Consider the following 15,178-nt stretch of genomic DNA (forward strand, 5'->3'; position numbering starts at 1 on the left):
CCCAAGATTTATTCAATGGCACCCTGGGAGATGGAGGAGCTGTGATACTACATCGATATGAACCTGGTCAGAGGGTTCATTCAGCTGGCATGCTCCAAGACCACCGCCCCTGTATTGTTTAAGGGAAAAAAGATGGATCAATGCATTTGTGTGTGGACTTTAGGGGCATAAACGTGGTCTGTGGGTAAAATATGTACCTGCTATTCCTGATGAAGGACATGTTGGTCCACCTGGCTAGGGACAAAATCTTCACTAAACTGGACTTACGGGAGGCATAGTATAGGGTTCGCATAAGGGATGGGGACGAGTGGAAAACTGCCTTCAACTGCCCCCTGGGGAGCTATCACTTAAAGGTGATGCTGTTTGGGTTGCAAGGGGCCTCTGTGGTGTTCATGAACCTCATCAACATGGTGCTGCATGAGCACCTGAACAAGGGGGTGGTGGTTTATTTGGGCGATATTCTAGTATATACTGTGACAATGGATGAACATATCTAACTAGTATAGTAGGTGTTGGAAAAATTACTGCAGAATATTTGTACATAAAACTATCCAAGTGCGAATTCCACCAGACCCGTTTGGACTATTTGGGGTACTGGATTTCTGGCGTGGGGGTGAAGATGGATCCCGCAAAAGTGAAAGCTGTCCTGAAATGGCAGGCACTCAGGATGCATATGCAGTTGCCGAGTTTCCTGGGGTTCGTGAACTTCTATAGACAGTTCATTCCCTTGTTTGCCCAGGTAGCTCTGCCACTCACCAACTTACTAAAAACTAAACCTGCCGCAACTGAGCATTGTCCCAATCAACCCCTCCAGTAGACTATGGAGTGCCTTTGGGCCTTTGAAACTCTGAAGGCCCTGTTCACCCAGGAGCTGATCCTCAGACACCCAACCAACCCTTCATCATCCAGGCTTGTGCAAGAGACATAGCTGTTGGAACCATCCTTTTGCAGCACAACAACAAAGGCAAGTTGCAACCATGCAGATATATCTCCAGGAAGCTCACCGCCACAGAACAAAGGTGGGCAATTTTGGAAAAAGAATTATTCTCAGTGCGTTGGGTGCTGCTGACATGGCAACATTTCCTGAAGTGGCATATAGTGCTGTTCAAGATGTGGATGGACCTTACAGGCCATATGGAAGTTATTGCCAAAACAAGTGTGATAGGCACAGTACTTCAGGAGCTTTCAATTTTCTTTAAAATAACTTCTTATCAAGAACTTCTTAGTGGATGCCTTGTCCTTGGTTGCTGCAATACAAAAGCAGTCAGGAGGAAGTAGTACTTGTGATCATTCCTCCGTCCCAGCCAGTTGCGAAAATTGTAGCTGGCTGACAAGCTAAGGGAGGGGCAGGATCTGAAGCAAATGATCTGACCCAAATCCTGAAAACCACATTATTAACTGACCCCTGGTTCCTAAGGAACCAATAGTTGTTAACCCACAGGGAGAGGTTAGCATGGAAGGGTACTAAACTGTACATTCCTGGTGTATTGCAAACACAGGTCCTACAACATTGCCATGATGTCAGGCAAGCCGGTCACTTCGGATGTCACTTCGGATGTTACACCTGGTCAATAGGCAGTTCTGGTGGCCACAGATGAAGAGAGATATCAAGGCTTGTGCCACCATGAAAAAGAGGCTGGGATGGCCTCCAGGTCTCCTATAATTGCTATCCAATGTCACTGTTCTGACTCCAAAACCAAGAAACAAAAATAAAAGGTTCGATTAACTGCTTTTAATTCTTGCAGGCCTGGAAACATCAGCACATATCAACCAAAACAAAGGCAGCAATAACCATTGCTGCTTTTCCACCAATTTAACCTTCCACCATGCACGCCTGCCCACCTACATGGCTATAATACTTCTTGAGAGGCCTGGAATCTTCCTGTGGGGCCTAGTTCTTTCTTCTGCCAGCCTGTGCTCCAGATGATTGTTGGCCGGCTGCTTCTTTGTCGTCAACCTCCCATGCCATGAATACACTGTTTTTCATTAGCCCAGTAAACTTACCCCCCCCCCCAAATGGCAACCCTGAGATGGTCCGCCAGAGGCTCACCATTTCAAGGGTTGACAGGCGGCTCCCCTCTACCATGGACATGGCATCTAGAAGATAAGCAAAGACCACAATTAGTTGCCTATTGCACAGGGTCCCACACAATCACTCTTGTCTGGTTTTTGAGGGTGCTTCTGACTCCTCACCCAAGATGCCTCTGACAGGGGATACCAATTCCACTGTACCAAGTATTGTATCCCCCCCCCCCATGAATGCAAGAATCTAGGTCCGCTCAACCTCATAGTGCACCTCTCCCCCACTTGAATGGCCCCAAGTTCATGCTTTGGGATACCACGTACCTCTGAGGTTACATGTTTCAACAGACTACTGTGGAATACTGGGTGTATTCTCTCCAATAGATGAGGGAGCTTCAGTTCCAATCTGACTGAGTTGATTATATGGACTAATGGAAATGGAGCCAGAAATTTAGGGGCTAGTTTATGGTAGGACATCTTCAGACATAGGTATTTGGTGGAGAGGTATACCTCCTTGCCAAATCAGAATGGGTTCTGGGGGCTCCGCTTCTTGTTGGCCTGGACCTTTTGGGTCTCTGCCACCTTCCTTAATGCTACTCTCACCTCCTCCCATACCATTTGCATGTTGTCCATCCACTCTGTCAGACCCGAGGGTACTCAGGAATGGGGACAAGCTCTATCCCATTGGCCACTTTGAATGGGATGAACCATGTGCTGCTGTGCACTGCTGCTGTTGTTGTATGCTACTTCTGCGAAGGATAGGAGGTCAGCCCAATTAGTCTGTCCATAATTTACATAGCATCTGATGTATTGCGCAATCATGGCATTGGCTCTCTTGGTAGCTGGATGGAATATGTAACTCAGGCCTTGAGATGACCCAATCATTCTAAAAAACTCCCACCAAAATTTGGCTGTGAATTGCACTCCCTGGTCCAAGATGATCCTCCATGGGATCCCATGGAGGTGGTATATGTGGGTGATGAACATCTTCATCAACTTACATACTGATGGGAGGCCCGGACAAGCCACAAAGTGGGCTTGCTTTGAGAATAGGTCAATAATTGTCCATGTAACAGTATTTCCATTACTCTCAGAGAGCTCTATGATAAAATCCATGGTTATTTCTTCCCATGGTCGAGTGGTATTAGATACAGTTGTAAGAGGCCAGGTGGTTTCTCTGGTAATTTTTCATTGTTGCACAGATTGTACAGCTCCGGACAAATCCCTCTAGGTCTTTTTTCAATTTTGGCAACCAAAATTGATGGTTGACCAGGTGTAGGGTTTTTAGGAACCCAAAGTGACTAGCTGACTTTGCATCAAGGCACTGCTGCAGCACAGCCTTCCGCTGGGTGTGAGGAACATATAATTTTCTCCCCTTCCACACCAGGCCATCTGTCTGGGTTAACATCTGCCAGTTCTCCTGAAACCATAGGTTGGTGGGCAGAGCCGCCTTCAAGGAGCAGGTCATCTCATCCAGTCCCATTTCATTGTTGCATTGCCTGCTCTTGGGTTGTGGCTTGTGCCATGGATTACAGAGGAGGTATAATAGCTTGAACTATGTCTCCCCATCCACTATTGTACTGTAGAATCCTTGATAGGGCATCTCTAGAAAATTACTCCCCCTAGGAATATACTTCAGAGTAAAGTGGAAGCATTTAAAATACTATATCCACCTGAACTGTTTGGGGGACAACTTGCATGGAGTTGGGCTTCAAGTTCTTGTGATTCGTCCACACTTCAAAGGATACATGACTCCCCTCCAGCAGATGCTGCCATGTCATCAGTGCCCATCACACTGCATAGGTTTCCTTTTCCCATATCGCCAACTGTCTTTCGGTGTCGAGTTTGTGATGTATAGTCACACGGTTGGAGATTACCCTGCTTGTTAGTTTGGAGAAGGACAGCTCCCACGGCCATGTTGCTAGTATCAGCTTGGACCACAAATGCTTGCTCCAGATCTGGATGTTTTAGGGTAGGCTCCTAAGAAAACAGCATCAACAGGCTCTTTGACATACCATTATCCATTGTAGTGGTTGATTGGGTCTTATTTTCCCCATTGTGTGCTTTGTCTTAAGAAGGTTGGTTAGTGGTAGGGCCACCCATGCAAACAAAGGGATGGATTTCCGGTAAAAATTTGTGAATACTAGGAAATTTTGCAATTGCTTGCAAATCTTAGGGACCTGCCAGTTCATAACCACTTGCACCTTTGCTGGATCCATCTCCACCCCAGTGTTCGACACACAATATCCTAAGTAGTCCAACCGGTGGTGGAACTAGCATTTGGACAACTTTACGTAGAAATTTGCCACCAAGAGTTTTTCCAGGATGCTGCGCACCAACTGGACATGCTCATCCATGGTTTTGGTGTCAGGATGTCATCAAGATATACAAGTATTCCTTTATATAAATGCTAGTGCAAGACATCATTAATTAATTGCATAAACACTGCTGGAGCTCCTTGCAAGCCAAATGGCATTACTCTGAATGGATAACTTCCTGGGGGACAGTTGAAAGCAATTTTCCATGTCCCCTTCCATGATCCAGACTGGTAATATACCTCCCTCAAGCTGGTGAGAATATGACCCTCGGTCAAACAGGACAGCAGGTCCTTCATGAGAGGGAGTGGATATGTATTTTTGCTGCACACTCCATTGATCCCCCTAAAGTCCACACACAGCCTTAGTGTCCCATCCTTCTGTTTTATGAACAGGACTAGAACTGCAATCTGGGACCTAGCCAGCTGGATGAATACCCTAGCCAAGTTTCTATATATATAAAGCCATAGTTTCAGTGATTGTTAACCTTTTTGGCACTGCTAAAATTGGAGTGTGGGTGTTCACGCCGAAGCACCAGAACCTGGAAGAGAGCAGCTGGCAAGTGTGCATGAATGTAGCAGCCAGTTGCTCTTCTGGGTTTCATCATCTGCAAGTGTGCCACCCTGCTGCTCTCTTTTGGGTTCCAGTGCATGTACCAGAACCTGGAAGAGAGCAGCTGGCTGGCACGCATGCACACAACAGAACCAGAAACAGCAGTTGGCAATGATGTGCATGCCCACAGAGAGGGCTGTGTGTTCCACTTCTGACACACAGCAAAAGACAGAAGGTCTGCCCAATTGGACTGCTGATCGTTCATGTAGCCCCTCAGGAACTGCTCTACCATGAAGTTCAGTCTCTCTGCCCCCGCCCCTTGGTGTTGAGTGAAAAGCTGAGCTAAGGCTTTGGAATGACCCAATGGACTGCAGGAACTCCCTCCAGAACTTAGCCACGAACTGGACCCCACTGTCTGAGATAATTCTTTGAGGTATTCCATGCAGGCAGTAGATGTGCTTCAGGAAGTTTGGTCAGCTGGTGCACTGAGGGTAGTCCACTGCAGGATATAAAGTGTGCATGTTTGGAGAATAGGTCTATTATTGTCCAAATCACCATGTTTTCCTCACTTTTTGGCAACTCTACAATAAAGTCCATTGCAATCTCCTTCCACGGCTTCGTTCGTTCTTCTACTGGTTGCAGCTGTCTGGGGAGGTTTCCCAGTCGTCTCTTCATTGTGGTGCAATTTTTCACGTAACTGTCCATATCTTTCTTTTTGCCAGACCACCAGAACTGCCTCCAGGTTAAGTGTAAAGTCTTTAGGAACCCAAAGTGGCCTGCCGGTTTGGTGTTGTGGCTCCTCTGGAGAATTAGGGTGCATAGGGATTCTGGGACATAGGATTTTGTCCCGTTTCATGCAAGGTCATCTCTTTTTGTTAAGATGTGTTGGTTGTTTCAGAACCAGGGGTCTGCTAGCAGTTCAGTTTTGAGTCCCGTGGTTAGATCGCTTGCTGGTTGGTCTTGCCGGTCATGGCGTTGTCATCTGGTGGTCACTTGGGTAGCTATTTGAGTAGGGGGAATGATGGCATCCACTACCTGCTCATGTTCGCATTTGTACTGGAGCATGCAGGAGAGGGTGTCAGCTAGAAAGTTCCTTCCCACTGAAATGTGCTTTAATACGAAGTCAAAATGGTTGAAGAAATTTAACCCATTGAACGTGTTTGGGTGATAATTTCTGTGGGGTCCTGAGAGCCTCCAGAGTTTTGTGGTTTCTGGCCGCCTTCCAACAGGTGTTGTCAGGTTAGCAGTGTCCATCTCACCGTGAAGGCCTCCTTTTCCCATGCAACCCATCATCTCTCTGTGTCTGTGAGCTTGTGGGAGGTGTAGGCGCAGGGCTGTAAGTTTTCTTGGCTGTTTCTTTGGAGTAGCACTGCTCCCACTGTCATGTCGCTGGCGTCTGTTTGGATCATGAAGGGTTGCTCAGGTCAGAATGCTTCAGCACCGGTTCCTTTGCAAACATTTCTTTTAGTGTTTCAATATAATACAATAATACAATAGCAGAGTTGGAAGGGACCTTGGAGGTCTTCTAGTCCAACCACCTGCCTAGGCAGGAAACCCTATACCGTTTCAGACAAATGGCTAGCCAACATCTTTTTAAAGACTTCCAGTGTTGGGGCATTCACAACTTTTGGAGGCAACCTGTTCCACTGATTAATTATTCTGTCAGGAAATTTCTCCTCAGTTCTAAGTTGCTTCTCTCCTTGATTAGTTTCCACCCATTGCCTCTTGTTTTACCCTCAGGTGCTTTGGAGAATAGTTTGACTCCCTCTTCTTTGTGGCAACCCCTAAGATAGTGGAACACTGCTATCATGTCTCCTCTAGTCCTTTTTTTCATTAAACTAGACATACCCAGTTCCTGCAACCGTTCTTCATATGTTTTAGTCTCCAGTCCCCTAATCATCTTTGTTGCTCTTCTCTGCACTCTTTCTAGAGTCTCCACATCTTTTTTACATCATGGCGATCAAAACTGCAGTATTCCAAGTGTGGCCTTACCAAGGCATTATAAAGTGGTATTAACACTTCAAGTGATCTTGATTCTATCCCTTTCTTTATGCAGCCTAGAACCGTGTTGGCTTTTTTGGCAGCTGCTGCAAATTGCTGGCTCATATTTAAATGGTTGTCCAATAGGATTCCAAGATCCTTCTCAAAGTTACTACTATTAAGCAAGGTACCACCTATTCTGTACCTGTGCATTTCATTTTTGTTGCCTAAATGTAGAACCTTACTCTTTTCACCATTGAATTTCATTTTATTCAATAGTGGCCAATGTTCAAGTTTGTCAAGATCCTTCTGTATCTTAAGCCTATCTTCTGGAGTGTTGGCTATTCCTGCCAGCTTGGTGTCATTTGCAAATTTGATGAGTTCCCCATTTATTCCCTCATCCAAATCATTGATGATGTTGAAGAGTATTGGGCCTAAAACAGAGGCTTGGGGTACTCCACTGCATACTTCCCTCCATGTAGATGCAGTTCCATTGAGGACTACATGTTCAGTGCGGTTGGTCAGCCAGTTACAAATCCATCTGGTGGTGATGCTGTCTAATTCCTTTTTTCTACTTTCTCCAGTAGTAGCTTATGGTCTACTTTATGAAATGAGTTACTGAACTCCATGTAAATTATATCAACAGCATTCCTCTGGTTCACTAATTTTATTACTTTATCAAAGAATGCAATAAGATTAATCTGGCATGATCTGTTTTTGACAAACTCATGTTGGCTTTTGGGTATTACTTTGTTTACTTCTAGGTGTTTGCTGATTCATTGCTTGATTATCTTTTCCAGAACCTTCCCTGGTATTGAGGTCAGGCTGATAGGTCTGTAGTTTTCTGGATCTATTTTTTTTTTTTTTTTGCTTTTTTGAACATGGGAACTATATCAGCTCTTTTCCAGTCCTCTGGCAGTTTCCCGGTGCTCCAGGATCTCTGAAAGATATAATTCAATGGTTCTGAGATCTCGTCTGCCAGCTCCTTCAGAACCCTGGGGTGTAATCCATCCGGTCCTGGTGATTTGAACTCATCTAGGGTAGACAGGTGCTCACTTGCCATTTTCTTCCCTATTTCAACTTGTGTTCCTAATCTGATTTGTGTGGTGCTGTTTTTGATAGGTTGGACTGTTTTTTCCCTTTGTGTAAAGACAGATGCAAAAAATGAGTTAAATACTTCTGCTTTCTCCCTGTTGCTTGTCATCTTCTTGCCACTTTCTCCCAGCAATGGACCAATTGTTTGCTTAAACTTTTTCTTGTTTTTAACATTTCGAATGTCTCTTGGCAGGATAGGTCCCACCGTTGTCCTGGACGAGGTTTTGTTCCTGGGCTCCCTGTCTTTAGGAGGTGTGTCATGGGTTTAGCAATCTTTGCAAAGGAAGGGATGAATTGCCTATAAAAATTCATGAACCCCAGGAAGCTTTGTAGCTGTCTGAGGGTGCAAGGGGTTTGCCAGTCTAGGACGGTTTGTACTTTGTCTGGGTCTATCTCTATTGCCTCATTTGACACTTGGTAACCCAGGTAGTCTAGCCGTGCATGGTGGAATTCACATTTTGATAGCTTGATGTACAGGTTGGCTGCCGGAAGTTTTTCCAGTGCCTGTCAGACCAGGGGTATGTGGTCTTTCATGGTCTCCGTGTAGATGAGGATGTCATCAGGGTAGACAAGGACCCCCTTGTAGAGTTGCTCATGCAGCACCTCATTTATTAACTGCATGAACACCACTTGGGCTCCCTGCAGTCTGAAAGGCATCACTTTGAATTGGAAACTCCCTAGGGGGCAATTGAATGCTGTTTTCCACTTATCTCCTTCCCTGATCCGTACTTGGTAGTATGCTTCTCTGAGGTCTAGTTTGGTAAACACTTTTCCCTTGGCCAGGTGATATAGCATGTCCTTCATGAGGGGGAGTAGGTATAGGTTGTGTATGCACGCGGCATTTATTCCCCTAAAAGTCCACAAACAGCCTCATAGTTCCGCCTTTTTTATCTTTGAAGAGGACTGGCGCTGCAACCCGTGGCTTGGCTGGCTCGATAAACCCTCGTGCTAGGTTTTTGTCTATGTATTTGCACATTTCTTGCATTTCCCAGGGTGTCATGGCATACAGATTGGGTTTGGGTAGTTTTGCCCCGGGGATGATTTCGATGGCACAATCTGCCTCACGGTGGGGGGGGGGGCAGAATGTTGCATTCTGCCTCGCTGAATACTTCTACGAGGTCCTGATATTCCCCTGGGATCTGTTCGGTCTCTGGGGTTTCATCGGATGTGGCTCCCAGATGTTCTGGTGTGCATTTTTTTGGGGGGGGGGCCCTGTTTGGGTGGTGTTTCTGCTTGCTGGAGGAAAAGGGGTTGGGGCCCCTTTTCTATCTTAAGCCTGCAGGTACCCCCTTGCCACCAGAGGATTGGTCCCCATTTGTCTAGCAAGAGAGTCCCAGTATGATTGCATCTGTCATTTTGGGGGCTATAATGTTTTTCATTATCCTTATAAGCCTCTACCCCAAAACTGGCAACCTGAGACAGTCTGCCAGAGGCTTGCCATTTCGAGGGCTGACAGCTGACCCCATTAGTCCCTGGGAAGAAATAGCAATGGACTTCATTGTGGAACTTCCAGAGAGGCACAGGAACATGGTGATATGGACAGTGATAGATCTTTTTCAAAACAAGCCTACTTCATCACGTGTCCAGGCCTACCCTCAGCCCGCAAGCTAGCCAAACTGTTCCTGACACATATCTTCTGCCTACATGGGGTGCCAAGGAAGATAATCTCAGATCAAGGAGTCCAATTCAAGCCAAATTTTGGAGGGAGTTTGTTTGAGCGATTGAGTCATCACAAAGGCTTAGCTCTGTCTTCCATCAGAGCACCAATGGGACCACAGAGAGAGCTAATGCAATGGTGGAACAGTACCTATGATGTTACATCACCTACCAGCAGACTAATTGGGCACAACTTCTGCCGTTTGCAGAGATGGCATAAAACAATGCAATATACAGCAGTATTGGTCATACCCCCTTCAAAGTAGTGAACCGGGTGGAGTTTGTGCTGATCCCTGAGTTCCCTTTGGAGACCCCTTCCTTAAGCAGGTTGATGAAGTTGATTGATAATCTGCGGGAGCCTGGGGGGATGTCAAGTGGACATTGCTAGAAGTGGATGAGGCCCAGAAACTCCATATGGACAAGAAAAGGTCACCACAGAGACCTTTAGGTAGGAGAAAATGTGCACCTCTGCACCAAATATTTGAAACTGAGACTACCATGCAAAAACCTGGATCTGACATTCTTGGGTCCATTCCCCATAGTCAGGGTGATCGACCCAGTTACAGTGGAGTTGAAGCTTCCTTGCCTATTGGGGAAGGTCCACCCGGTCTTCCATAGCAGCCAACTGAAGCCAGTGAGGACATCAAGCTGAAGGCCTCGACCCCACTCCTACCCGGACCCATAATGGCAGGGGCAGGGGGTATCTTTACAATTAAAAAGAGAATGTGGTCATCTCATAGAAAGCGTTTCTAAAAGGATAGATTGGAGTAGGAAAGCTGTACAAACATCCAATGAAATTATGAAAGTGCAGACATTTTAATCAAATTATGATATAGCATATGGAATAAATTACAGATGGTGGAATAGAAAATGATTTTAATATGCTACTATGACACTAAGACAAATACAAGATTTAGAACAAGGGACTACAGAGTAGCACAGTAGAAGGCAGATTAAAGGTGAGATTGAGTGCAAATGACATTGTGAAATTTAGAAAACAATGATTTCAGGATTTAAAATATTTTAGGTAAAACCAAATACATATCCAAAAAAATTAAGTGTTATTCTTTGTTTTATAACAAATTTACGGAGCATAACTGTGAGGAAATTAAAGCAACAATATTTGGGGAAAACAGTATCAATAATATCAATATATTTGGATAAGCAGACTTGTAACTGCATTATATATATCGAAAGCATTTTCATGAATTAATTAGGATTATTTCTTCAAGTATTAGAATACCTTACAAGTTATTATTAATATATTATCAGTCAGAGACACGATAAAGTTTACAGTATTCTGTAATTTAAACTTGAAAACCAATTCTAGAAAACTACAGAATACAATCCACTACAGTACTTTAAAGATAGTTTCAATTGATATTGTTTTCTTAAGGATTTTATAAAATAACTGTTAACATGCAATACTGACCATGGTGTATCTGACTGCTTCATACAGATTTGCAGTAAAGGGTCTAGATATGCCAAATAAACATTTTATTCAGAAAACGTATTCCTTCCATCCTGGATGAAGTTTTGATTAACTGTGTACATCTTACCAGCCCTTCACTTGGCTTGATGTTTGCTAGCTGAATCACTTCCAGGTGAGCAGATTGAGACACGAGGGGATCAGATGAAAGTGAAATTATATGATCACAGACACTAGATAGAGTCTTACACTAGGGGGGAAAAAAAGTATATTAACCCAGGAACTTTAAATCTAACACAGCAAACCTTGGGCATAAAGATACAATTTTACTCCCTTATAAAATTGCAATTATGATAAAATAATCAATCAGAAAAAATTCAAAAAGAAAAATCTGTTTAGAGATTGAGGATTTTTCTCTTCTCCCTGTTTCTGGGAGAATTAACAAATATATGGCTGATGAATACACATATATTGTTGTTGTTGTTAGTTGCAAAGTTGTGTCCAACCCATCATGACCCCATGGACAACGTTCCTCCAGGCCTTCCTGTCCTCTACTATCCCCGAGTCCATTTAAGTTCATGCCTATTGCTTTGGTAACTCCATCCAGCCACCTCATTCTCTGTTGTCCCTTTCTTCTTTTGCCAATCTTTCCCGGCATTAAGCTCTTCTCCAGTGAGTCCTTCCTGCTCTTTAAGTGGCCAAGTATTTGAGTTTCATCTTCAGGATCTGGCTTTCTAAAGAGCAGTCAGGGTTGATCTCCTCTAGGACTGACTGGTTTGATCGCCTTGCAGTCCAAGGGACTCGCAGGAGTCTTCTTCAGCACCATAGTTCAAAGGCCTCAATTCTTTGGTGCTCAGCCTTTCTTATGGTCCAACTTTCACAGCCATACATTGCAACTGGAAAAACCATAGCCTTGACTATATGCACTTTTGTTGGCAGGGTGATGTCTCTGCTTTTTAGTAAGCTGTGTAGATTTGCCATAGCTTTCCTCCCCAGGAGCAAGCATCTTTTAATTTCTTGGCTGCAGTTCCCATCTGTGGTGATTTTGGAGCCCAGGAAAATAAAATCTGTTACTACCTCCATTTCTTCCCCATTTATTTGCCAGGAATTGAAAGGGCCAGATGCCATGATCTTAGTTTTCTTAATGTTGAGTTTCAAGCCAACTTTTGCACTCTCCTTCTTCACCTGTATCAAGAGGTTCTTTAGTTCCTCTTCACTTTCTGCCATTAGAGTGGTATCATCAGCAAAGCTGAGGTTGTTGATATTTCTCCCGGCAATCTTAATTCCAACTTTTTATTCATCTAGCCTTGCCTTTCTCATGATGTGCTCTGCATATAAGTTAAATAGGCAAGGCGACAGTATTGCTGGACCCCTTTCCCAATTTTGAACCAATCAGCGGTTCCATGTCCAGTTCTCACTGCTGCTTCTTGATGGGAGTGGAGCTTGCCAGAATGGACAACTGATGCTGAATTTCTGCCTCCTCTGCACCATTGCAGAGAATGATTCTACAAAAGATAACACCTAACTAAAAATTATGAAATCTGAGAGATTATGAAATGTGAATTATTTCCCTTGATTTTCTCCTGAAGATTGGACTGTATTTGATTTGGAATTGGATATTTTTTTGGAGGAGCTTTGAGCCTCAGCATTTGTTTAAAAATTGGAGAGGCCTTTGGATGGGAGAGGAAGGGCCTTCAATTGAAGCCCGAGAAAGACAGAATTTGGAAAGAGTTTAAACAAGTACAGCTGAGAAGATAAATAGCTGATTTATGTGTTTAGTGTGTGAAGGCCCATTACTCCCTTTTTCCAGTTGAAGTGTCGACGTTTGGAGAAATTAAATATTTTTAAGACACAGATTGGACAAGTTGTGTATAATAAAGTTAACTGTTGCCATTGGATTTATTTAATTTTATTAAATTGCATTCTCAGAGATAAGCTGATAAGGATAAGATAAAGACGAAGGAGTAAGTGACATTTATGGACTATAGACTGTAAAACGTTTAAAAGGTCAAGAGCTCTTTTTGGAGGGTCGGATGTCAAAATGTACCAAAATGTGGAAAGTGTTTGAAAAAGACTCAAAGCAGGCCTCAGACCTTCAAAATTATGCCTGATTCGAGTTGAAAAAGATTTAGAAATGGAAGCGAGGAAAAAATCGCCTGAGAAATCACTGGCTCAAACAGACAAATTTAATATTATCTTACAAGAATTAAGAGAAATGAAGAAAAATATAAAGGGGGATATGAAACAAATAAATGATAAAATGGACAATATGGATATAACAATAACAGATTTGGTGAAACAAAGTCAGGATATTACACAAAATATTATAGAAGTGAAGACTCAGATTGGAGAACATAATAGGGTGTTAAAAAGCCAGATGATTATGATGCAGCAGGTGAAAAAAGGATTTGATTGAGATACAGGACCGTCAGCGCCATTCAAATTTACGGATAATAGATATCTGGAAAAAAGTGAAGAAAATGAAGCAATGTTGATTCAAGGAGTATTGGACTGGGCTACCTCAATCCTCCCAGGCTTTACAAGATACAATATTTTTACAATACATAGCGTCGGCCCAAAAAGATCAGGAAGAAAATATCTGAGAGACATTGTGATAACATTTTGGTCTTACGCAAAAAAAGAACAACTGATGCGTAAACTACAAAATATAGTGTTTCAATGATAGTGTTTGGGGGTCATCAGACACAAGTTTTTCCAGACTTAAGTAGTGAGACTTTACAATGGAGGAGAGAGATGCATCGTCAACTTATGAAGAAAAACAATATTATTTATAGCTGGGGCTATCCAGTTTTTTTTAGATTTCCATATGATGGAATATTTTATAGAGTTGAAACAAAGGAGGAGGCAATGGGGAAATTAGGGGAGCTTGTAATCATTAATAAGGAAGAGTTCATGGAGCAGATGCAGAAAATGAACAAGAAGTTGAAATTCTCAAGAAGGGAGATGGAGAAGATCTACGGGAGAAAGGGAGGCTGGATGAGGCAACAGGAGTTACAAGTTTGCTGTAGAGAGTATATAAATATTTGTAATAGTTACATTAGGAGATATGGATTATATACGTATATATGTTGGGTGTAGCAATAGAGTGGAGATGGTTAAGGGAGGTAGTGGGCGACCGAAGTCCATGTATGGATGGCTCCTCTTCTCTCCCCTGGAGGCCCTATGCAGCAGAAAGAAGGACGATCTCCTGAAGAAGAGAAGGGGGACATTATACATGTTTATGGATGGCTAAGAGGCTATTTACATTTTGGGGTAATATGTATACTGTGTAGTTTTAGTTTTGTAAGATTTATGTTAGTACAAATGGAGACTAAAGGGAATATGTAATATGAGGAATTGATGGGAAAATTGTTGAAGGTAGCTACATGGAATGTACAGGGCTTAGGGGAAAAATATAAACAAGTAAGAATTGAAAAATCAATTAGCAAAGAGAAAATAGATATTGTATTCTTACAAGAAACTCATCAAAAGAAAGAAAGGGTGAATGAACTTGAGTTATACTGGGCTGATGTATATGAAAAGGCATTTGGTACATCAAAAGCAAGAGGGGTAGCAATCATTGTAGCTAAAAGATATGAATTTATGGCAAAGACTATAAAAATGATGTTTTGGGAAGATTTCTTATAATTCAAGGATTGATTTTTGGGCACGAGGTTACCTTAGCAAACTTGTATGCATCTAATATCAATCAAAGAGAGTTTTATAATAGGGTATGTAAAGAAATAGAAGAAGTCAAAAAAGGTTACGTCATAATGGCAGGTGATTATAATATGGTTATGGATAGCAGGATTGACAAATCCAATCCATCAAAAATGGAAATAAAGTAAAATAATACAGATTTAAGAAAATTTATTAGTAGAAATAGATTGAAAGATCTGGAGAGAACTACATAGTAATCAAAAAAGGTATACATATTTTTTTAGTAGACATAAAAATTTTATGAGAATAGACTATATATTTATAACACCAGAAATATTATCTAAAATAATGAGAGCAGAGATAAAAATGATTAAAATATCTGATCATGCAATGGTAACTATGCATATAGAAACAGATTGTGATTATAAACAAGCAAGTAGATGGAGAATGGATTTGAGAATTTTAAAAA

General features: G+C 42.6%; 1 protein-coding gene across 5 annotated transcripts in view; it reads right to left on the reverse strand.

Moving 5' to 3' along the window:
* CNKSR2 (connector enhancer of kinase suppressor of Ras 2) overlaps positions 1-15,178 on the reverse strand; it is a 296,044-nt gene that overhangs the window by 177,397 nt on the left and 103,469 nt on the right. For all 5 annotated transcript variants that reach the window (XM_032226612.1, XM_032226611.1, XM_032226610.1 and 2 more), the window contains exon 6: positions 11,180-11,299. In XM_032226612.1, coding sequence (XP_032082503.1) covers positions 11,180-11,299 — 120 coding nt within the window. The remainder of the gene's footprint in view (positions 1-11,179; positions 11,300-15,178) is intronic.

The sequence above is a fragment of the Thamnophis elegans genome, chromosome 11 (assembly GCF_009769535.1).
Source record: "Thamnophis elegans isolate rThaEle1 chromosome 11, rThaEle1.pri, whole genome shotgun sequence".
Classification (NCBI taxonomy): domain Eukaryota; kingdom Metazoa; phylum Chordata; class Lepidosauria; order Squamata; family Colubridae; genus Thamnophis; species Thamnophis elegans.